Raw genomic sequence first — 24,454 nt, forward strand, 5'->3', positions numbered from 1 at the left:
CTACTTGGCACAGTTGTCCAGAGCAAACTGCTTCTGGATTGTGGAATCCACATTTTGGGAGCAAAAGGATTCAGAGGAAGGGGGATACCCAGATCCCTTTCTCTGGGAGAGTGCTGTGCTTGCCTCACTTGAGAAACTCACCCATAGATCAGTGACCTGATCCTGAAGGAGAGGACTAAGAAAGATGCTTTTTACCAGAACAGAGAACTTCCCTGTGCTCATCACATCAATTACAAAGCCGACACACGTCGAGATGGCTTCCTTCACCGCCTCTCTCCGTATTCCAATCCTTGCTCAAAGGCCCGTGGATCCTCGCCCTCAGGGCATATAAAAGGTGGTGGGGCTCATCTCTGACTGGCCTGTGGCCTTTGCACACCCAGGAGGCACCACTGTCAGAATAGAGTGAGGGACAGGGGAAGCAGTGGAGAGCATGGTGGGGAGGCAGTGTCCGAAGTGACAGACAGAGGGAAGTAGATGTCTTCACATCTGGACACTCAGAGACCCACCTCCACCCTCCATCGCTCACAGCATAGGAAACCCAAACCAGAGATGGAAAATGATGGGACATAGTTGAGTGTCCAATCTGTTGGTTCAGCCAGCTGTGGAGCCAATGTCTTTTGGAGTGAAGGTAAACACTAACCCTCTGACTTCCAGCAACTATTTGCAAGCGAGGGATTTTAGTAGCCTGGCTTATAAAATAGCAATCAGAGGAATGAGAAATATCACCTTTGGCTAAGACTATACTTTCTTCAGTCTGGAAGAGGACACCACAGATGTCTCCCCATCACAGGACAAATCTGTGAGTGGATGATGTTTGTGGTGTTGACGATGGCCATGAACTAATATGTGTGTTTACAGCCATATTCTGTTCTGAGCAGCTCACAGAGTGACGCATTAACACCTCCGGGCAGCTCTAACTACCACTTCCCTGCTAGTGAGGGTCCTTCAAGAAGCAGATACCAAGATGGGATTAGGTGTGGCAGAGTTTTATGGGGCAGAACATGTGCGAAGGATGAAGCAAGAGGGTCTGCATAGCTCTGACAGCTGTCAAGGGTGAGAGCAGGTAGGATTGGGTAGGAAGAGCCTCAGGTAGCAGCATGGTGCCCAGAAGCTCTCAGCCAGGCTGAGGGGAGTCCCAGGCAAAAGCTGTTTCTTGGAAGGATTGGTGTCCTGCCTGCACAGGCTGGCACTGCTAACTCCTGTTCAGTCATTAGGGGCCGGCCCAGTGTGGGTGATCATGTGCCCCCAGTCCCAATCTCCTTTTCTGGGGGAGTGTGATGTCACAGTGCCCCTTGTTCACAAAGCAATCAGGCACACCCCACTTTACAGAGGAGGAAACGAGGACAGAGAAGCTAAGTAATTTTTCCACAATCTCATGGGTAATGATTGGGGGGAACTGGCACCAGTGCCACTGTAAAGGGAGCTGCCTGTAGTTTGGTTTCACTGAATCTAGACTCCTGGGGAAGTGTCAGCAGCTAGAGGTGGGGCAGGCTGTGACCATGATGACCTTATAAACCTGGTTAGGTAGGTGGGATTTTATTCTGTATTCTATGTGGGAGCCCCAATGTGAATACAACAGAATAGAATCCACACCAATGATAGTACTCACTATGCTATAGATATAATAATTACTATAATTATTGTTTTATTTTTTATAACTGAATCCTTACCAAGTGTCAGGCATATCTTCTAAGGGCTTTACCAAAGCTAAGATATTAACCTTTAACTGTAGTACCTGATCCTTAACACTGTGCTAGGTGGTAGATTAGTCTCAGTTCACAGCTGCAGAAATGAAAGCCCAGGAAGACAGTAAATATCTGGGTCTGCACCCAGACTGCCTGACTCCAGGGCACACATTTGCCACTGCTTTTGCCTTTGTGAGGGACAGTAATTGCATGCAGCTCAGAAATGAGCCGCCCCATGCATTCAGCAATTCCGTCATTCTGTCATTCTTGTCCTTGCCTCCCCTCTGGGATGTGGCTTCTACACCATACTTGGCATAGGGCTGTGGTGAGAAGGGATACGTGCGCATGTCACAGTTTCTGAGATCACCAGGTGAAAGGGTTCTGTCTCTAAGATCCAGATTTCAAACAATCCACAGTCTTTTCATTGTTGCCATTGTCTGGTTAATGTCCCACGTCCCACTCCCAAAAGCCTGTCGCTGACAGCAGGAATGTTTCTGAGCTGACAGCTCTGTGGGGATCAGATTTGCCTGGGGCTGGATGGCTGTCAGTGCAGGCGCCAGACCTGGTCCCAGGTGAAATGCAGCAGCCGCCACCCCAGCTCCCTTTTCTCCTGTGAAGATGAACATTACTGACCTCTAGGAGAGATCTGGCAGGGTGACTGGAGGACAATAGCTCCCTGCAGCCTTAGGTAGGAGGTCTTGACGTGCCTATTTTGCAGGTCAGGATACTGAGGATTAGGGAGGCAAAGACTCTTGCTCAAGGTCACACAGCTAATAAATGGCAAAGCTGGAATCTGAACCTAGTCTGACCTACTGCAAAACCCACACACATTCCCCCACACCATTCTTATCTTATGAGGTAAATATTGTCATTCCTGTTTTGTAAACAAGGTTCAGAACGGCAGAGACACTTGCCTTAGGTCACACAGCAAATACATGACAGCAGTAGAGTTGGCTGTCTGATTCCAAAGGCTCCAGGACAACCTTGCATTTTGGTTCAGCAGGGCCTCTGATGAGGGCACAGATCCTAACCCCAGTGCCCACTTCCAGCTTTGTGGGTCTGGTGATGAGAAACAAAGAGGGACAATTTGCAGGGGTTTGCCTTTTGTTCCATGTCTGGTGGCTCTCACTTTGCAACACCAGGATGAACCCTGAACCAAAAAATCAGAAGACTAAGCCAAGTCCTTGTGTCACTTTCTTGACCTTGGGGAAATCATTTGCAAAGAAGGGTGATGAGTGTCCTGTTGGCTACTCTGGGAAGGTGGGAGAATTCATGTCAATGACAGAAGAGGCTTTGAAGGCAGCTGGGGACTGGTTCCACACACCACAGGGGGGCAGTATGAATATTACTATTATTTTGTTGTTTTCTTTCTCTTCCAGCCTTGCCCTCTGCTTTCCTGTAGCCTCTACCAGGAGTGCAGGTCTCTCTCCAGGCCTGGGTCTGCCATCTCCCCTCAAGGAGCTGGTCTGGCTTGCCGGACCACATTTCTAACAATTTTCCCACCATCAGCCCTCCAACCCTCTCCCTGACCTGCACCCAGCACCTCCTACCCTCCAGAGCACTTCACCCCCCAAGGGGAGATTCCACAGCGGATAACCCTGCTGCCTTTATTACAAAAACCAAAAGTAAATAAAGAAATATTTACTGAGGACCTGCAACTGGCAAGGCACTTGAAGTATTTAATCCTCACAGCAACCCTGAGAATTTTTTCCTGTTTACTTTTGATGAAAGCGAGGCTCAGAGGGGCCACCAGTTTAGGGCCAGCAACTGGAGGGTGGGGGAGCAGTCGCTGGGCTGTGAGCTGTCTTCACCTCTCCCAGCCACCACCCTGCCTTTCCATTCCCTATACCCTGCAGACGGGCAGGTCCTTCCCACCCCCAACTTCTGCTTTGGTCTCTCCCTGCAGAAGGCAGAAGCCAAATTAGCAACTTGGGCCAGAGAGCTGCCTCTTTCTTCTGACTGCCCAGAATTTTTCAGTCTCCAGAAGGAATGGAGACTCCACAGCTCTGCCTCCCGGCCCTTACCCCGGTTCCACGGGCCTCTGAGCACCAGATGGGCCTGCGGGGGACTGCCCGCCGTCAGGGAGACCTCTGTCTGGGGCAGTGCAGGGTCTTATCTGCGAGCCTGGGGTGGCCTCCCATATGGTGGGGAGAGACGCTGAGTCATGGGTGCGGCTTCCAACTGTTCCACCAACAACCAGCGTGGCATGGTGGACAGGTCTCTTTGAGTCTCGGTTTCTTGGTCTGTAAAATCCTCACCCCATCGCCATGTGAAAGTGCTCTGCACGCAAAGCTCTGGGTAGCACCTGCTGCATGATTTGTAAGGCCTAGAGCAAACATGAGAACGTGGGTTCCCTTGTTCACAAATTGTGAAGAATTTCATGGTCCTGGTAGCAAACTATTAAACCAGGCGCCAGGCCACTGGATGCGCAGGGCTGAAAGCTGCCTTGGCACCGGGTTTAGGAGCAGTGGCGTGGGTCCGAGACGCAGGCTGCGGGTCCCGCGGCGCATTCGGCGGGGAGCCTGCGCCATCTAGCGGCGCCCTGGCGAGCAGCAGCCTCCGCTCATGCCCAGCTGGCCACCCTGCGGGATGCGCAGGTACTTTCCAGTCGCACTTGACGCCTCCTCTTTCACCCTACATTTCCATGAGGACGCCAGGTCCTCTACATTGCCCTCTAGGGTATCTCATATTGGTTCTACCCCGTCATTAGTTCCTTGGTTCACTCATCTGCCCTCAATCTCCCCATGTTTTCAATGAGGTTCATCGAGGCCCCCAACATCCCTTCCAGAACTATTTCTACTCTGGCCTCTGTAGGGTCCCTTTTTCCAGATCCATACCAGTTTGCAGCTCCGGGCTCCATCAGCACCTTCTGGGGGCCCTTTGGTGGCTCCCTGCTGTCCAGGGGAAGTCTGTTTTCTTAACCTGACATCCAAGGCCGTCCACGCGGTAGCCGCAGCCTGCCCCTTCAACTTCGCTTCCAATCCTTCCCAGCAGCCTTCAAACACACTGTTGCTGCCAGACTCCCCTCCCGGACGTGGAGTCTCCTTTTCCTGCCTGTTAGCCGCTCCATGTCCCACCCCTTGTGGGAAGCCTTCTGGACTACTCCAATCCACAGCACTGCCCTCCCCCTTGTGTGGCATGTACTAGTGTGAGAGACAAAATGCCTCTGTGGGAGTCTGAGGTGACCGGGTTAATTTGACAACAAACAACAGTGGATTTAGTAACAATACCTTCAATGTTACTTGAAAAAAATCAGTGGGTCTAACAGCAGGGGGTCCACATTTGGTCAATATGGCAGCACCCACTAGGCCTGTGACCTTGTTGTTTACACTGGGAATGTATTCTTTGGTTTGACACTCATTTGTTTAATCTGTCTGGCACCATATACACACTGAACCTGGAAATTCCTGGCTTAGTGATTAGTACAACAGCAGTTTCTGGGTTCAAATTGCTGCTTTATAACTTACTAGTTACTTGATCATAGCCAATTACTTAACCTCTGTGAGCCCCAGTTTTTTCAGTAGTAAATGGGAATAAAAATAGAACCAACCCTAGCGTAGTAAGGATTAAATGCATGTGAATATTTAGCACACAATAGTGCTCACTAGATATTATTTACCATTATCATCATCATTATTATTGCTCATTGTTGCAATTTAGATGGCAGTCCAGTGGAAATGGCTCTAGATTAGATTTCTGGTCTCAGCTCTGCTACTACCCAGTGATGTAGCCATAGGCTTTGGTTACGTCATCTGTCAAATAAAGAAGGGTAGAATCAGCTAACATGTCAAATGTGTGCCAATTACAAGTTATAGAAACTTCAACTCAAACTGCCTTAAAGAATAAAAAATTTATTGATACATGCCAACCAAACCCAGTAAGAGATACTGGTAGCTTCAGGTAAAGCTTGATCCAGCTGTTCAATGAAATCATCGAGGAGTCCATTTGTGTTCCCCTCTCTGCCTGACTTCTGTGGCATTATGTTGACTTTCCTGCAGGTTACAAAATGATTACCTGTGTGTCCCAGGATGTTGTGCTTTTTTCATTTATGTCTAGCAGGAAAATAGACAACTATTTTTTTATTGTTCTTAGAAAGAGCCTAAACTCGTACTGTTTGGATTGGCTTAGGTCTTGCTGTGAACCAATCATGGTGGCCATGGACATGAATGGTAATGATTGATTTAGTATAGGTCAAGTGTGCCATTTCTGGAACTCAGAATATAGTCAGCAGCCCAGAATTTCATGGATCTTCAGAAGTCTACTCAATGAGTCTGGCTGTCCCCAGGATTTTCCAAGTTATTTAAGATCTGGAATTTTGGTCTAAGAGTTAGTCACTGGTCCAGGGTGCAGAGCTTGTAAGGTCTGCCAATTATTTTGAGACTTATTTTGATATGAGGGACATGCTTATTTCAACTCTTCTAAGAATCCCATATGGGCATCTTTGCACACGTTCTTGGCATTATTCCCTTTATAGGAATAATTTGGCTTGAATTCATGGACCTGCTTTCATTGCTTTTTACTAATAGATTTCCTGGCAGCTGCTTTCCAACACCTTCTGTATTTGTATTTTATTGGAACTAGTTTCAGGAATAGGTGGATAACGGTGTTCATGATTTCTAAGAAATGGAGATGGTATGGATTTTGAAGGTTGGCAGGGTTCTACACCCATTTCCAGCTGTGTGAACAGGTCCCTCCATGTGTCGGGACATCATTTTTTTCATCTAAAAACAGGTGCCTAGGATATCTACCTCACTGGGGTGTCATAAGATACAAGTAGGGTACCATCCCTAGAGAACCAGCCCCAAGCAGTGGTTCCTGGTCCTATTTACATTTTATCTAGGGAGCATCTCCAGCAGGCTTGTCTGGCCTCTGCCAGAGGATTTATTCAGAGATGGGCTTTTAGAAAACCACAGGGATTGATTGGTCACTGGGGGATTTTTCATTTCTACACCAGATATGATTTCCTATCATAATAAGGGACAGACTCTCAGATGACTGAGGAAGAATTAGCAGACCTAGATCCAGAGTTTTTATAAATGCTCCTTGGTGCTCCTTTCCAGCCCCACCCTACTGAGATCACAATCACGCTCAACCCACAGGAGCCTTCCCTTCCACCCTGTCTACAGTTGTGTGATGCCAGTGAGGCATGGAGCAGGTTCCCTATGGATCCAGGCAGAGGAATAAGGAAGAGTCCTGGAGTCCTCAGTGGCTTTTTCTGGCTTTTAATGATCACCATTTGTTGTGAGGCAACTAGGTGCAGGGCAGTAAGGGGGCCAGGGGGCCAGGAGGCTGGCAGCCTCCTAGCCCCGTATGAATTATTATGCTCTCTGGTGTTCTCTCGTGGCCTCTTTGCTGGCCTCTACTGTTCTCTGCCATGGGGTCTTTGCCACCCCTGTCCTCTACTGCCCCCCCACATCCTCTGTAACACTGCCCTTATATGCTCAGCCTCTGGGCTCAGGCGTGCCCGCTTACACATGCACACACACACACCAAGCTCCAGGTGCCACCATCAGGTATGCGTGTAAGACCTTAGGTATCGATCACTGATGCTAATGGCGGAAGGGTAGAAAAAACCTGATAACTTCCACTTACCGTACAAGTTGCCTTCCAACTACCCCAGTTACTCTCTATGATGTCACACTGTTGTTCTCTTCATACCTGTAAGGACCTAAAGATTCCATCTGTTGTATTTCCTCTCACTAGATGAGAAGACTCCTGGGAGCAGAACCCACATCTGTCCTATTCATGTCTGCTTAGGTTAGATTCTCCTAGATGCCAACGCAGCAACAAGGACATGACTCTGTTTGTTTGTTTGGGAGGTGATCCCAGGAAGCAATGTGGATGTGTGTGTATATGTGCGTGTGTGTGCACGCGCATGTACATGTGCACACATGTGCCCAAAAAATGACAAAGGGAGGGGAAGGAGGTCAGTAAGGTGTTCTTTTGAGGAAGATAGTGCTCTGGACAATTTAGGTTTGATCCTACTGGGAAGGTCTGGGACACAGCATTCTTCCTAGTGGGATGAGATGCATCTGGGCTATTTTTCCACCAACTCTTGGCAGTCATTGGCTACTGCAGGAAGTGTGACCTACCGATTCTTTCTGTCCTGGCCTGTCCACAGACCAGGTGAGCTATCCTGGCCAGAGTGGACCTGTGACAAAATCACAGACAAAAATCCACAGGCATTTGCCTGGCAGCCATGAAGCCCACCTGTGCAGTATCGACACAAGCCAAGGATAAGGCAGCCATGGCATCTGTTACATGGAATCCCTAGCAGCAGGCACAGCAACTGGCAAACAGTGACAATTTGTTGCATGATTCAGGAGGAGCAGGATCTCTCCAGGAAGCCAAGTTGGAGATGGGTATTCCAAGCAGAGAACCTTGTTTCTCCAATATCCTAGTTGCTGAGAGGTATCTGGATTCAGTCAATGCTGTGTCTGTTTCTGTGCTTTCAGGAAAATGGCAACTTTTGTTTTCTCTTGTTCTTTTATTAAAAGCTTTGTTGAATGATGGCCAGTGCACTTGCAATTGTCAAAACACATTGTCCTATACACCCTTCTGCCCCCAACCAGGGCAAGCAACTGTCTGTTATTTATTAGACAGTCTCCAATCTTCCTTCTGTCCATTCGAATATTCCCAGTGCTGATTTTTCTCTATGCGTTGGGTGTTCAGGACTGAATCGTGTTTCTTATTTGTGCTCTGGCCAGCACAGGAAGGGTACTATCCCTCCTACTCTTCTAAAGCAGATTGTCTCAGCCTTAGTCATACTCTGAAATTACCTGGAGAGCTTTTAAACATACTGATGCTCAAGGCCTTTCCTCCAGAGTTTCTGATTCAATTAATCTGGGATTAGATCCAGGCATTTGGCACTCAAAAAAAATTTCTCCACGTGCTATTCCCCAGTGATTCTTGCATGCAGCCAGGATAGAAGAACACTGACCTAGGCCTTATGTAGGTATCTAATATAGGTACTTAAAAAAAAAAACAGATATGTTACAGCTTCAGGTACTGCTTGATCCAGCAACTTACTGAACTCATCAAGGACTCTCTAGTTTTTCTTTTTTAAATCTGCCTTGCCCTCTGTGATGGCTTACCTGCCCTTTGGTTATCAGATAAGCCCTCAGAATTCCTAAATGATCATTTACATATTATAGGACTACATGCTGTCTCATTCGTGTCCAGTAGGAAAGAGAACATCTTTGTCCTTTTGTTCCCAGCACAAGTCTTGAGATTTATGCTATTTAGATTGACATAGATATCAAGCCTACCCCTAATCAGCCATTGCTGCCAGGGGCATGACTCAGATCTTTGACTTCATTCTTAGCATTGCATCACTACCTTCAGCCCCCCAGTTCATTACAATCACCTGGGCAGCCTCTGCAGCGTTCTCCTGCACATGCTCCACCCTTCATGATTCTGCTTTGATGACATGGGGTGGGGCCCAGGTACTGGCATTGTTCTAAGTTCCCCAGGTGATTGTGATTTGCAGCCAGGGTGGAGGAGCCTGTCCTAAACATTGTACAGTCTCATGGTGCAGGTTCAGACCCCACATGGAAAGAGTCACAGGTACAGGATGTTCTGCTTGGGCATGAGTATAAGCCTTGCCAGGGCCAGCTGTATGTCCAGCAGCCATGGGTGACCACGTGGTTACATGTAGGAAGCCCGAACACAGGAACAGAGCTGTGACCCCTACAATTATCAGCCATGAAAGGAAACAGTCCATGGCAATTAGAGAGGTATTTTCAGGCACATATGACATGCAGTGGCTGCTCTCGCTAGTGATCTGTGGGTACCTGAGGCTTTCCCCTTCTCTGTGTCTGTTTCCTCACGTGCTATTTGGGTTCTAAGAGTAGCTATGGCTCCCTGAAATGACTGCTACAGATGAGTGAGCTCTGCGCCAGGTGACCTCAGTTCCTTAGGGCAAAGGCAGAATCTCCTAGTAAGGAAGTATTTGATCTCTCTACTGAGCTCTACTACCTGAAGCAAGTCTCCTTACCACTCTGAGTTTCACACTCCTCACCAGGAAAACTTCTATCTTCCAGAATGCTCTACCACACCATGAAACAAGATAATGTATATAAAACCCCTCATGCAGTTTCTGGTGCATAACAGGAGCTCAGTAAATTTCTTTTCTTCCAAGAATGGCACTGTTGGGTCAACAGTTTTAATGTGATGTCCAGTGAGGGAAACCCAGAGTCGTAGTGCTCAACACATGTAATCACTTGCTGCTCATGGGTTAAAGCCACTTGATCAGCCCTGACTTCTTGTTCCTCAGGAGGTCAGGACCATCTCTTTATCTCTATATCCTCACCACACCACTTGAGGCTCTAGATTTTCTGTACCAGATGGTTTTGGGAGCAGCAATCTTGCTAGAAAAAGGTGCCTTGAAGTTTCTCATCTTGAAGTTGTACTTTTATAAGGTCACGGTATTTCCATTTGAATGGGATGTTTGCCTGGGGCCAGGGGAGGATTTATGCACTGCCTGGCAAAAGCAAGTACAGATAAGTGAATACCAAGTGAATGGACTTTGCCTTCCCTTTTCACAACTTACCTCTCCTGCCCAATAGAGTCATGGAATAAATAAAGGAAAAGAGTGTAAGAAATAGTTTGGTTTTATTGATTAGAACATGGTATAAAATTACAGCATTTTGCAGACATTCTGGGCTTTCTGGGAGGGACATGCAGTGCAGGGCTCTAGTGGGAGATGGAGTGGAGGCAGGGACCATGGACATTAGCCCCCTTCCTGGGCATGTTAAGGGACTTGTACTACCAGCACGGATGCTAGTGTGAGAGAGAAGTACTGGTCCTGCCTCCAGAAACAAAGGACATGGGCAGTCTGGGTCATCAATGCCATGCTTCATAATTCAGTCCGAGCGTACTTATCTTAGGTGCTGGCTCTCCCCATCTAGTTATGATAGATCTTATCTGTTCTGTATAATGCTCATTCTTCCCCCCTAGGAAGGGAAACAGGCACTCTGGCTTGGGAGGCCATCAGAGGATGGAGTGCATTTGGTTCAGGTCATCTTGCTTCCAGATGCATCAAGGTCTGCTGGACGTGGAAGCAGTAGGCGGGGCACGCAAGCAGAAAAGTGCACTACTGATGAAGCTCAAGCAGCGGGACCTTCCACAGGGCAGCAGTGTGAAGAAATGAGCATGCTTCCGGAACAAACCCAATTTCATCTTGTCTCTCTCATGAAGAGGGAGGTGGAAGAGTTGGCGCTCAGAGACTGAGCTGCGTGATGCTGGGTCCCATAGAAAGTCCTCAGCAGAGAATTCTTCCAAAGTGTAAAAGGTGTGTCTGTCCCAAGACTCGGTGTGTAAAATCAGAACAAGGGCAGATCAAGGTGTTAAGGTGGTGGTTTAGTACAACGTCTCTGAGAGCTGTCTCCGCAGTTACATGACATTTTGGAACAGCTGGAGGGACCTCATGATGTTGTCATCCTGAGAAGGAGGGGAAAAGAGAGGATTAGAACTCCCGGAGGCTGCTCTCTGAGCAAATCTCCAGCATGGGCTTCCTTGCCGAGAGAACAAATGATGCTGGTTATTTGAAATATTTTTAAAGTTGCTAGACTAGAGAGATATTATTGCTTAGTGGGTTCTGCAGTCAAGTGAATGAAATTCAAATCCTGGCTCTTTCCCTTACTACCTGAGTAGGAGAAATAAATAAATAATTTTGACAAGTTATTTTATCTCAGCTTCCTCACATGTAAAATGGCACCGACCATGATATCTGTCTAGAGGTTGAGTTGTGAAAAAGAAATAGTAATGAGTTACTCTAGACTCTACTAACGTGAGAAACTTCACACGTTAAAAAATTGTTAAGAAAGACAAAAAAGTACACTCCAGTAGGGCATGATATTTAAAATTAGAACTTTGGAGTTCAGGCTCCATTTCTGTCACTTATGGAGCCTTAGTCCCATCTCTTAACCTTGCAATGCCTTTATCTTCTCTCCTTTAAGATGGGTGTGACCTGTATTGGTGTCCACTCTGTTCTCAATGATTAAAGTGTTAATAGACTTCTTTTTTTTCTTTAAAGATTTATTTATTTTTATACAAGAGCTGGGGTACAGGCCAGAGGCACGGGAGAGTGAGAGGATTCACCAGAGACAGAGCAGAGGGCAGAACAGGCAGACGACAGAAATACACGGCTGAGGGGAGCACAGGGCGCGCAGGAGAGGTCTGCTGCACCATGTGGGATTCTTGCTGGCCGGCTGGGATGGAACCAGCACTGCAGAGGCTGCAGACAGCTTCACAGCATGGTGCTCAACCCACTGAGCCACCGGGGAGGCCCTAAAGTGTTACTATACTTCTAGCCTTGTTGGTAAATAGCTGCTGACCTGGGCTTCCTCTCCAGCATCTTCTTCTCTGGCTACCTCGTACTTGGCCCAGCACCCTTTGACCACTCAAATATCTACTAAACTAACAGGGTAAAGCCAGTTTAGAAGAGGCCTTCTAGGGCACTGACCCAGGACAATCACCAAGGCCAGTTATAAGTGGTCAAATCTCAGTTCATTCTAGTTATCAAATACTTTGAAAATCCCCCCCTGGAAATAATGCATCTGCCTCTCAGGGCTGTTGTAAGAATATTAGTCATTGGATCTGAAACTTGCCAGGAGCTCAGTTGTATGGATAACTTCTCTCTGCTTTCTTGTATTTGCAGTTCTTCTTGGGAGGAGTTCAGAGCAACTGTGTACCTTTCTGAAATAAGGTGTGGGTATGAAGTGCATTTTCCTAATGTAGATGGAACAACTATTTCTAGTTCAGTCTCTAGCAAACACTCTGGGGGGACCAGCAGTATTAGCATCACCTGGGAAAGTGGTAAAAATGTATCAACCAAGCCTCACCCCAGACCTGTTGAATCAGAATCTGAATTGTAATGAGATCTTCCAGGAGGTAGGCCTACGAAATTAAGTTTTAGAAGCCTTGGTCCAGGATATTTGTATTAACATGAGGATTTCTAGATCCCTGCCCCAGATCTCAAGTCTATTTTCACAGTCCTCCCAGGCATTTCTTACACACACTGTAGTTTGAGAGTCCCAGCCTTAGATTTTTTTCCAGCTACTATTGGTCATCAAGCCAGAGGTAGGTGAGAATGACGGTGTTCACCCCTTGGGAAGTCATTTCACAAAGACCTGGTGTGAGCTTTTCTACCCACCCTCACCCCATCACTTTTCAGGCTGGCCTGCTCAGCCCTGTGCTTATCTAGGACTATGCCTGGGGCAGTCTGGGGAGAGGAGAGTGTTGGGTTTCAGTCTTTGGTGTGGTGGTGGGGGACGCACTCTGACCCGAGAGGTCGCACATTTTTCATTTTCTTCCTTCCTCCAGACCCAGATTTAGAGGTATATTGCCTTGAGATTTCTCCTTACCTCCTGACAGGATTCAAGAAATTCATCTAAAGTCACAATGCCATCTTTATTTTTGTCCATTTTCTGTAAAATAAAATGGGAATTACTTTGAAAAACCGGGTAGTCTATATTTCAAAATTTGCCTTTTGCTAACCAAGTTTGCTTTTGAGTATTAGGGTGGTCTTTCAATGGGCAGACAGCTCCGTCTAGATCCTGGTTATGCCACTTGGACCCCCACAAACCACCTTAAAATGCAAAGACTTGCTCTAGACTCATCGCCTCGTCACAGGATCATTCTGCTGACTCCCTAACACGTCTTCCCACACTCTCCCCTAGCCTGTCTGCCGGGCATAAAGAACATGGGGTAATAGCAGTCTTAGTTCTGTCTTTCATTTACTGTGTGATCTGGAGTGAGTCCTGAAGTCTCTCTGAGCTTCTGCTTTTCTCATCTGCAAAATGCGGTGATAGCACTGGGATGGGCCTGACATTTCTTTGCTACACTACTACTTTACTACTAAAGCACTGCTATGATCATGTTGCTCTTGAACCCACAAATTGGCAGTAGCCAGCCCCCCTCTACCAGAGCAAGGCTAAACTCTTCTATTTCAAGACCTCATAGTCCAGTTTACCCTAGTTTCCAACCTCATTTCTCTTTACTCTCCAGCCACAAATGTTTAACACCTACACAAATGTCCTTAACAGCATCTTCTCTGTTTACTTTGATGCCCCAAGAATTTTTATGGAGCACAGAAGCCATACTATACCACTTACACTTGATATTATACTTCTCTGTTTCCTCCCGTAGGGGGCACTTCCTTGCTTAACAAGGCTATAGATTCCTAGAGGACAGTACATATTGTAATTAAGTTTCCCATGATGCTTAGCATGGTTGGACACAAACCACTTGCTCAAATGCACAGAGGGGTTCACGGATCTAAGCTGGGCTCAAAGCTCCCACACGGGTGTGTGCACTTACCTGGAAGAAGACATCCACGTGCTGCCGGGGGGTATCCTCTTTGAGCACAGGATACGTGTATTTCCCCATCATGTCATAGATAGCTTTGACTATGTCCATCATCTCCTGGAAAGGGGAAATGGAAGCCTTAGAATGGGAACCAGGAGGTCAAGCTCTTCCTAGGTAAAAGAAATTGGGGTGCTTTATCCCCTTTGCCAATGAGAGCAATTAGAAGAAACTTCTGCTGAAGAAAGGGAGTTTCATTAGCAAGTGGGAGGTGTTATTTTTGGGAAACCCCTTTTATAGAGAGGGCAGTGAAAATTTCTCTGCAGAAGTTTTTGGGTAGGTTACTTCTTCAGGGTATTATCTTTAGCAAGGAGTTATATGTAAGATAGGGTGGATGTGTCGGGGTTCTGATCAGTCCACACCCCAGTTGTGGAAGACCCTCTCTCCTCTCCATATTCCTTCTATGGGTGGCTGAGTTTGTACCAGGTGACCTGTCCCTGTGGCCACAGCTGATTGGCACGAAGGTGGACATCTGACTAAAGCTGAGCTACTCAGTTTTTCTTCTTGAGGAATTTGAATGAAGAGGCACAGAAACTAGTCTGAAGTGGTAAGACCCTGGAGCTCTAAAGTCAAGGGGAGTTGGGGCCATGGGCAAGCCATTTCCAAGTTTTAGCTGAGGATGAGGGAGAGCTGAAGTACAGCCTTCTGCGGAAGAGTGGAATAGAGCATAGGTACCATAAGTAGAGGAGATGAGAGAAATGCTTTGAGAAAAGGATCAAAAGAAGAGGAGAAAGGGGATTGGAGGGAGAAGAGTGGTGGGGGTGGGCTGGGACAAGGGAGAAATAGAAATGTTTACATGAACAAATTCTCTCTCTCTCTCTCTCTCTCTCTCTCTCTCTCTCTCTCTCTCTCTCTCTCTCTCTCAAAAGCAACTGAAGAAGACAGAGACAGTAACAGAGACCAAGTGAAGCCATGGAGAGGCAGTGTCTGAGAATGGTCACCCAATAAACTAGAATCTTCCCTTGGGTCTTCCCTGGCCCTATGTTTCTGTCAACTTGAGGATATCAGTTCTTGCAGAAGAAAATATGGCCATCGAGATTTCAGAAGGAGAAGGAAAAAAAGAAGAAAGAAGAGATGAGAGATAGTGACAGGGAGACAGAGAGAGAGAAGAAATTAGAAACAACTTTCTAATTTCAAGGAGAATAAATGTGCTCCATCAGACTCCCTATATCATTATAAGAAATTTCTCTTCACATAAGAAAGTTTCTGTCGATGATTTTTCTAGTTTTTGTAACTAAACTATCCCTGTCTATATAAAATTAATTACCATTCTTGGTTGATGGAGGTTGATAGATGTTACAAATCTTGTCAGAGTTTCTTTCTAATTTTTTAATACTTTCTGATATAGGTAAGTGACCAGTAAATAGTTATTAAAACAACTAAATTGTTTTTACTATTAGGTCATCGATCTGTCTCCCAAGACTGTGAGCTCTGTGATAAGAGTGCCAGGTTCTGCCTTGCTAAGGTCTCTGCCCCTGGTGCAGTGCTGCCCTCCTGCTGTTCCCCCTCAGTGCCCCTATATTCCACCTGGGGGTTCAGCCTACTTTCCACCATGCTTGGTGTGGTGTCTGCAGAGACCCCAAGGATAGCCTCTATCCCGCGTTCCTGGCCATATACTCCTCATTTCATGTGCTCATTTTATTTTATTTTTTAATTTTTATAAGCCTATTTTATTGATTTGTCATTTGTACAACTGCAATTTGGAGAGTGATAAGAACGTCACACCTTCATACATGCAGAGAGATTCCAGGATACCAAAGTGAGATTTGAGATAGTTCTGTGGGTATTTCACCAGTAAACACTGCATGTACTCAGAGGCTCTAAAATGGGCAGTGAAAATTAAAAAAAATGTGATGATTTCTTTGGCGATGGCTAAACCCCCAGTTTCCCTTTCTGTGTAGCAACTAAAATAGGTTGTTGCCATTCTAACTTTTAGCTTCAACTTTTAACGGTTAATCTATTAAAATATAAGTTCCCCTGGGAAGAATAACTCTACACTAAAATAAATCATTTAAGACCCCCTTGAAATAATGTGCACTGAATATATGTGACCCAGTGAGAATGAATCTACTTCATCTTCTTGTGAGCGCCCGGGAACAGGACAGAGTATGGAATGGAGGAAGTCAAAGGTGACCTGCATTTTTTTGCAGGAAACAACTCTGAGAATCCCAAAGCAGCTCCCTCCTTATTCAGACAATTTCACAACTGGGACTGTCTTCTATTTCATTAGGTGTCAGCCTCATAGCTCCCTCATGCCCCTGGCCTCAGCTTACCTCTTTGTTTATGTAACCATCTTTATTGATGTCATATAAATTAAATGTCCACCTTAGTTTCTCATGGACGGTTCCTCTCAGTAAAATCGACAGAGCAGTTACAAAGTCCTGAAAAATGGAAGAGACATGAGTGACATTGACCACCAAGCCATCAATTGGGGGAAAGCTGTGATGATCAAACTTGGGGACTGCTTTTACACAGTGGTTTCATTCATGTCCTCTGTCCCTGAAGGATATAGCTAATCTCAGTGAACAGTACCCCTTCCATCTCCTGCCCTGCCCCATCTGGGGAAGGAGGAATGGAGTTCTGTATGTGCTGACACCTGCAGACACAGGGAAACACAGCCTCCTTGGGTAGTGCCTTAGCCCACGTCTGCAATTATCATGAGTGATGCTATAGTCTAGTGACTAAGACAAACATGCTGCCTGAGTTCAAATCCTGCCTTTTCCACTTACTCGCTGCCTGACTTTGGGAAAGCAACTCTTTGCCTTACTTTCTTCTTCCACAAACTTCTAATAAATAATACAAGTCAACGTTGTAGGGTTATTGTGGGGATTAAATGGGTTGGTACATACAGAGCCTTCCATATGGTCAGCCTGGCGTTCATGTGAGCTATTAATCTGCTGACTTAAGTTGTGGAGGTCCTGGAGTGGACCTAGAGGGTCAGGGCAGTTGCTTCTTCTAGCTCTTAAGGAAATACTTCTTGAGTGGATAATCTACTTTATCTTCTCTTGAGCACCCAGGAATAGGACAGAGTTCTGTCTTGACTGAAGCATTTGATGGCCCAATCCTCCCCCAAAGCCTCCACAGCTTGGTAGGAGAGAGGATGAAGACCCAGGGACTCATAAGACAAGCATACCTCAAACTTCACGGAGCCTGTCTGGGTGGTGTCGAAGGCGTGGAAGAGGTAATGGGCGTATGTGCTGGCATCTGCAAGGCAGAGAGGGAAAGGCAGGTGGTGGGAGCCAGGACTCCACAGGGGGTGCGTGATTGTTTAAGACAACAAGAAAGAAGAGGGGGATGCACTAGTAGAAAGAACATTAAGGGGAGAGAAAACCTGCTGGTGGCCACCCAGGACCCATTTGTCTCTGGCTAAGGTGCAGAGTCCTTGTCTCTCCATCTAGCTGTCCCCAGAGAAGACCCTCCTGCCTGTCTCTCTGATTTTTGGTGGATGAAAGACACCATGACCATGTGGAACAGACGATCATCTGAGGAGCAGCACAAATGTCATGGGCTGAGCACCCCTTAGCACACGGCCCTTGGAGAACAGTTCTGCCACTACACAGCTGTGTGACCTCAGGTATTTAACACAGCCTCTCTGAGCTTCATTTTCCTGACTCTGTACAATGGGAGGCAGCCAGACGTATCTCTTGAAAATTTTTGAAATAGTATGTGAAACTTTTCACACAGTCACATCATTAAAACCATCATCAAACCTTCCACATAGTCAAAACTCAATAAAGTGTGGCTCAAAAGATTTCAACAAATGATGGCCCTGGGACTTGCATGGGGTGAAGCTGCCCCCCAACTTGGATAGGGGCCCTGTACCTAGGAAGGTTCTGTGTGCTGCTGAAGAGGGTGAAAGTTGTTTGGCAGGGAAGGGGTCCTGTTGGAGGTAACCCCTGGGGATATGAAACAAGGTGGCAAGTGACACATGCACCTCACAGGAAGGGTAAAGGATTTCCTGGGTCCAATGAGCCAGAGCTGACTTTTCTCAGGAGTCAGGTAGGGCAACAGAACAACCGTGTTTCTGGAACAACACTGACCTGGATTTATCACCACAACGTGGTGCTTCTTGCATCTTTTTATATTAGTTTGCTAAAGAACTTTTCCCAAAATCGAGCTTGCCTTGAGTGTCGTAAGGAAAAGAATGGAGTGTGTGTGTGGCATCGTGGTGTTCCTAACATGGCAAAACTTTACATCAGACACCTAACAGGGTCTAATCCTGGTCAGCCACTCACTGGTTGTATATTTTGAGTGAACTGCTTAACCTCTCTGAAACTCAGTTGCCCCGTATGAGACCACGCCTGCTTTCTAAAGCTGTTATGAGACCTTATAGTGCATAATCAACCTCTCCTACTCTCCTGGTCAAGGGTCCATTTTCAGAGCTGTTTTCTGAGTAAGTTTTAGCAAATCCCATAGGGAGGAAAACTGCTCTGATTTCTCCCAACCTTGAGGAAGAGGCAGATAGTAAAGTTGCATGAACTTGGAAGAAAGAGGTTGCTCATCAGACAGGGAGCTGGGCAGGATATTTTTCAAGGTTTGGTCTTACCTCCATGGGGAAAGAACTGAGCATAGATCTGCTTGAATGTTTCTTCATTGACCACACCGCTGGGGCACTCCTGCATGAAGAGGAGAGAGATAGGGAGAGGTGTCTGAGGGCCCAGTCTTGGACTCTCAGGCCCTCCACAGCCCCTCTTCCATCGATCGCTGATAGGCAGGGACTAAGCAACCACCTGTGTGTTTTGTGTCTCCAAAGTTGAGTGGCTTGGAGGTAGCCCCACCTTAGGATTAAAGCTGCTTTCCAAAATGCTGTGATGCCACCAGAGAGTGAGCTCTGTGAGGAGCAAGGAGTTTTGGGCTATGGGATTAGAAAGACCTGGGTCTGGATCTCCGTGCAGCCCCTACTAAGCTTTGAAACTTAGAGACAGTCAGTCTCTGATCCTCAATGACCGAGCCTATAAAATGGGGCAAACAGCACCTTCCCAATTAGGCTGTCATGAGGTTAAATATATGTGACTGTGGTGTCTAGTAATGCATTACATTCAGGCTTACTCATTGGTGTCTGTGAACTGCGTTAGCAGCATACTTTGGTCCCATCATCACAGAGACACTGGTGAGATTGAGAGTGTGAATGGGTTGTACTAAGCAAGAACCTGGGCCAGGGTGAATTCTCTAATATTCTGCCATCCTGTGAAGATTCTGGGCTGTCAACCAGTTTTCCACCTACTGAGATGGTCTCATCCTTGCCTGGTATCTTCTTTCTAGCCAGGTGGCTTTGTTCTCTTGCCTGCTTTAGAAAGTCAAACTTCTTTGTACAACTACTGAGAAGGGAATATTCCCTTATGGGCACCCTTGGTATCTGTAGATGCTTAGCTTGCCCCATATGGGAAATTCTTCCCTGGACTTCAGAGGCTGTGGTGGGGGTGTCTTACATTTTTGAAGCCTCGATACAGGACTTGCAGCTCCCTCTTGGTGAAGTTGGTCTGAGCCTCAAGCTGCTCCAGTCCCTCTGGCCGGTGGCAGACCATGGTCATCTCCAACTCATCTTCAATCTTATCTGGAACCAGAGGAGATGACATTGGAATCACTGAGCTCAAGAGCCCCTTGTGAGACCACAGTCTGGGCAGTTCAGAGTGGGGTCAGGACCCAGTGGTTTGGGGTGACACTATAGATGACCTTCCTGCTTTGAGCCAGCTCCCTGCCCAGTCCTTTCTGTCTCATGTATGATCCAGCCATTCCCCTCCGGGTGTCAGATTCCACCCAGGGAGGGGGCTTCAGCCTAGTGGAGATGAGATCATAGCACTAAAAATAAGTCCATATGAAAACATTTCCTTTTCTTTCAATATAACTTCTTTGCATATGCAATTTGCTGGCCACTGAACCCTCTGAAATTCTGGAGACACAGTGAAGTAAGTGGAATGATTGCCATCCTCCAAACAGCAAAGGAAAACATCTGATTTTTTTAAAAAAAATCTATTAAAAAAGTGGAATAAGCTCTCATCATTTGAGACAACTGGAGGAAGGCTAGAATGACTTAGCACAAAGTTCAAATTATAGCATGCTCAATGTTAATTTAAAAATATGAATATATTTTACAGTGTATTGTTTTATGATATCTACTAGATAGCCGTAAGTAATAAGAAAATGACTTCAGTGGGCATTACTTGATTTAAATGAAAGCTTCTGAAGCATTTCAAGGGCTTTAGACACAGCCATCTGGAGTAGTAGGGTAACTATTCCTGCAATATGTAATATAATTTTGCAGTAGTTATTGAGGAAGCGTCAGTCAATTAAAGTGAGAAATCTTCCCATCTCCTGTCAAAGGATCACTAGCTCCAAATCAGTGGAACTTTCATTGTCTTATCATCGTAGAAGGGTAAGTGAGTGCTTTTCTCTGGGCCCTGCCAGAATGCTTTCTATAAATTTACCCCAATCAACGATCAATTGCCATCTAATCTTCTCTGCCCATTGTTGTCATGTAGACATTACCAAATCCATATATTGAACTGTAAATCAGGGCTGGCAAGAATGCTGATGAGATGGGCAGGCTGCTGTGAGCACGCACAGATATCACGTCACACTCTGTGATGATGGAGCGTCAGGACAGGCTGTTTCTGGCTGGGAGGACAGGGAGAATGAAATTGTGTCTCTGTTCTCTTTGTACCAGATTCTCTTTGCAATGGTTGCTTTTCCTTTTAACACTTTGATTTCAATACAAAAATAATTTATCAAGGTGAGTTTGTATCTTGTATATCTTCCCTAAGGTAATGTTCATTTGGGGAAGGTTCTAAGGAGAGGCAGGAGAAATTGGTAGCAATTCTCAGTTGTCATCTTTCCCATGCACTGGCAACACGTTTTTTATCCTGCTGGAGAAAGGCAGATTATTCAATATAAATAAGATGCCGTGTTTATACAACATAGCTGCAAGTGGCCAATTTCCTTATAATTCTTGCAGAGCCTTTAATTATTGTTATGGTTTTAGCTAACAAGTTAAGTAGCAATTACCTAAACACTGCAGTGTTTCTCTGTAAATCAAAGGGTGGATTCTCAAGGAAACAACACCCCCCCATAAGTCTACTTCAGAATACGCACACATATTTTTAACTCATTTTAAAATGGAAATAAAATTGTCAGTTTAAAATCGCCTAGATTTAATAGTAATTTTTAAATGCAGATATTTAACAGGGTGAAAAGAGGTAAAAGTCATATTAACATGTAAACAAGGAAGATAGAAACATATTTTTGGAAGAATGATATACTATTAAAGGCATCTCATACACATAAGTTGATCTTACACTTTTTTTTTTGTAATATTATCTTACTGCTAGTCCTCTTCCTGTCACTAAATTCCTTATAAGATCAGGGTCATCTCTTTACAGAAGTTGGAGAGAATCTCTCTGACATAGAAACTGTACTTGTTTACTATCTCTTTTATGAAACAAGTGCATTATTCAATATAGTAATATCAAATAGTAAGCCCCTTTCATTAAGCTAGAACTGAACTTTATAAAACATTATCTATTGGCCATCTAGGCAACGATCACATCAAACAGGCTCTGCAAAATGTGAATATATATATATGGTTAAGCTTTTGTTTTGTTTTGCTTTTTTCATTCACCCTCCAATTGTCCGTCTGTGGTAACATAAGCTACTAAAGGAAATTCATCTTTAAGGCGTAAGATGCTGGGAAGTTGCCTGTAGGTGACATTAGGGTGGGTCTGTTTTTTTTTTTAAACTACTGTTTCTTGAATTTTGTTTTGGTTTGTTTTTTACTGTGTTTCATGGTAAGAACAACGTCCATCATAATCCAGGGTACCCATGATAGTAGCAAAATTTTGGTGAAATATTTTGAAGCAAAACTTTTATGAAATAGTACTTTCCTTCCCTAATGGGAGGTGTACTCGGTTCTCATTTTTAATCTATTCCTTTAAAAAATGTGCTGATTATAACACTCATGTGTTGCCTATGCTTGTGGCAACCTTTTCGGATGCCGTCATCAAGGCATCCCTTTCTCCGTGTCTGGTGCATCTGGCCACTGTAAATACATCCCTAATCTTTGGAAGAAGCTGTAGGAGTTTCTGGATCCCTGATGCTGCCCCCTGGGGGAATCTCTCGGTACTGCAAGAAGGTTCCCGGTAAAGAAAGAGCGGCCCACGTCGCCGGCAGGAAGAAGAAATATAGAATTAGCAGCTGGGGAGCCTCCTGGACAGTTTCTTTTGAGGTTTGTGAAGAATGTATGAGGCCAAATATTTGTTGTTGTTATTGTTTTTTGTTGTTAGCTAAAACGAGCCAGTTACTAAGTCAGATTGGGTTTCTGTGATAGAGATCAAATTAACTGGGAGATTGAATATTATGGTGATAACAACATAATAAGAATAAATTATAAAGACTTTTAATTTGTAAGATGTTTTCATGCCCCCTGTCTTAAAACAACTTTGTATGTGGTAGGAGTGTAGGGAACTCATTTTCCTCTCCTTCTGAATATAAGGAAGAGGAGTGTTCTAAAGAGAGTTTTCTATGGTACAATACCTTGAAGAATGATGAACTGTTAGTGGGGATGGTTAAAATGAGATAGAATAACCAAGTTTAGAGGAATTGCCATAGAGGATTCCCAGACTGCAGGTGAGTCTGGGGAAGTGATTCAGATGAAATAGTCTTTAATGTTTTGGAGTCATAGACACTTCTGAGTGTGGGATGAGAGCTTTAGAGCTTCAGAAAAAAAAAATGTATTGAATCAGGACATTTGCCTGTACACGTCCAGTGAGCTGCTGTATCTTTTATACACAAAGAACCTGTGTTAAGGGCTCTAGCATTGGAGATTTCTTCCAAATGCTGTCACTAGATGTCTTAGTCTGAGTCCTAGGTCACATAGCCAGTTGATGACAGAGAGCTGAGCCTAGAATCCAGCTGGTCCAAGGCCTTTTTTATAGATCTGGTTTCCAAGTGTCCTGCAATGGCTTCTGATTCCCTCGACAAACTGCAAATAGGTTCATAACTAGCGTCTACTTGTACCAAGTAGATCCTTGAACTATGAAGAGTGGGAAGATAGAAGCTTTTGGTCTCGCTGGTGAGGTGTCTTCTCTCTTAGGTTCATGGCCAAGTCCAAGGACCATGGCCATGGTGATCTCCTTCCTCCTGGATTAGAAAATAATTTCTCCATCATGGAGTCTCTGGGATGGAATTTATCTAGTTCTGAGATTACAAAATGGCAGCCATGGGATGACCACAGCCCAAAAGTAGCTCTTATTTGGAAATTAAATATGTTTTGTTTTTTGGAGTGGGGTAGATTAATTGGCAATATTTAAAAGTGAGATGTTCATATGAAAAATCAGGATTCCTGATTTCTCTTGGTCTCAAAATCTCACTGGGCAATAGTCTATTAGAGTTGAGCACTGCCTCTATTCCCTGGGCAGCCAAAGCCTCTGGTGCTGGCTCTGGTTCACCTCTGGCTCACATCTGCATTCATGCTACCTGCCTGGCCTCATAGGCATTTGAGTTTTTGGTTACTGATCTCTGCCTGCTTACCTACCTCCCCCTCCCTTTGTTCAACCTCACTCCATCGAGTCTTCCACCTTCTGCTCCCTCATTTGTTTGTTTAAACACATTCCACTTTGTCTCATAAAGCACTCGAAGCTTATTATATAAAATAATATAATAATATAAAAAGATAAATAATAAGAAACTGCCTCAGAAACTGTTTATTAGATTAGGCGTTCCAGAGCACATGGAAAAAGAAAATATAGAAATTCAGGTTATTTGTTCTAAGCATTTACTACACTTGAACCACGAACTGGCTCCAAGCTTTTCCATATATCTTTGTCGCCCATGAGAAGACAACTTACGGTTTCTTAGGGGGAATAAAGCTTTTCCTGTAATTTATTGCTGAAAGCACACTTCCAACTGTTTCCAGTAGAAATTATTCCTAATTGGTGGGGTTTGCTAACAAGGAGTACAGAAGTTGGTCAGTGAGAAGACGAATTATGAAATATATACTTAATTAAACAGCTCTTCCTTGCAAAGTTATGTGACCAAAATAGCCGAGTTAGTGTAAGCTTTTTTACCTCGCTGATACTGGTAATACCACCAGGCGATGTCTAGGAAAAAGTAAGAAAACATTTTACCAAATCCATTCATCAAACAAACAAAACACACTTGTGTGAGAGCCATGGTTCTGCTCTCAGGGTGCCAGGGTTACCATCCAGCTCCACGTAGGCAACAAAGTCTCCTGTTAGAGCTGGGAGGGACCACCGCCCTGACCTTTTCCCAAGGTCCACAGGCAAGAGTAATGGGTCACCTTGCAGTGCCCACAGCTCCCAGCAGGGGGCTCACTGAGCATGCCCGCAGCCATGCAGCCATGCAGCTGAGAGAGATGGGATGGCATGGGGCAGAGGATGCACAGATGTGGA

At 45.3% G+C, this 24,454-nt stretch overlaps 1 protein-coding gene and 1 long non-coding RNA gene across 5 annotated transcripts in view; both read right to left on the reverse strand.

Moving 5' to 3' along the window:
• Positions 1–2,526: 2,526 nt before the first annotated feature.
• LOC129145162 (uncharacterized) lies at positions 2,527–7,353 on the reverse strand. Its single transcript, XR_008550323.1, has 3 exons — positions 7,278–7,353; positions 5,305–5,437; positions 2,527–2,744 (listed from the first exon to the last, which is right to left on the reverse strand). It is a non-coding gene; the product is annotated as an uncharacterized LOC129145162 (long non-coding RNA).
• A 2,926-nt stretch (positions 7,354–10,279) lies between these two features.
• Positions 10,280–24,454, reverse strand: part of KCNIP1 (potassium voltage-gated channel interacting protein 1) — a 342,320-nt gene continuing 328,145 nt past the window's right edge. For 2 of the 4 annotated variants that reach the window (XM_054691387.1, XM_054691388.1), the window contains exons 2-8: positions 19,481–19,605; positions 18,598–18,667; positions 17,185–17,255; positions 16,325–16,432; positions 14,007–14,111; positions 13,052–13,114; positions 10,280–11,126 (exon numbers count right to left, since the gene is read on the reverse strand). In XM_054691387.1, coding sequence (XP_054547362.1) covers positions 11,079–11,126; positions 13,052–13,114; positions 14,007–14,111; positions 16,325–16,432; positions 17,185–17,255; positions 18,598–18,667; positions 19,481–19,605 — 590 coding nt within the window. In that variant the 3' untranslated portion in view covers positions 10,280–11,078. Of the gene's footprint in view, positions 11,127–13,051; positions 13,115–14,006; positions 14,112–16,324; positions 16,433–17,184; positions 17,256–18,597; positions 18,668–19,480; positions 19,606–20,476; positions 20,517–24,109; positions 24,143–24,454 lie in introns of those variants that run through there. The other 2 variants (XM_037498816.2, XM_037498817.2) reach the window with 2 other exon arrangements.

Source organism: Talpa occidentalis, unplaced genomic scaffold (genome assembly GCF_014898055.3).
Source record: "Talpa occidentalis isolate TD23 unplaced genomic scaffold, MPIMG_talOcc4v2.1 talOcc4.9, whole genome shotgun sequence".
In the NCBI taxonomy this organism is placed as follows: Eukaryota; Metazoa; Chordata; class Mammalia; order Eulipotyphla; family Talpidae; genus Talpa; species Talpa occidentalis.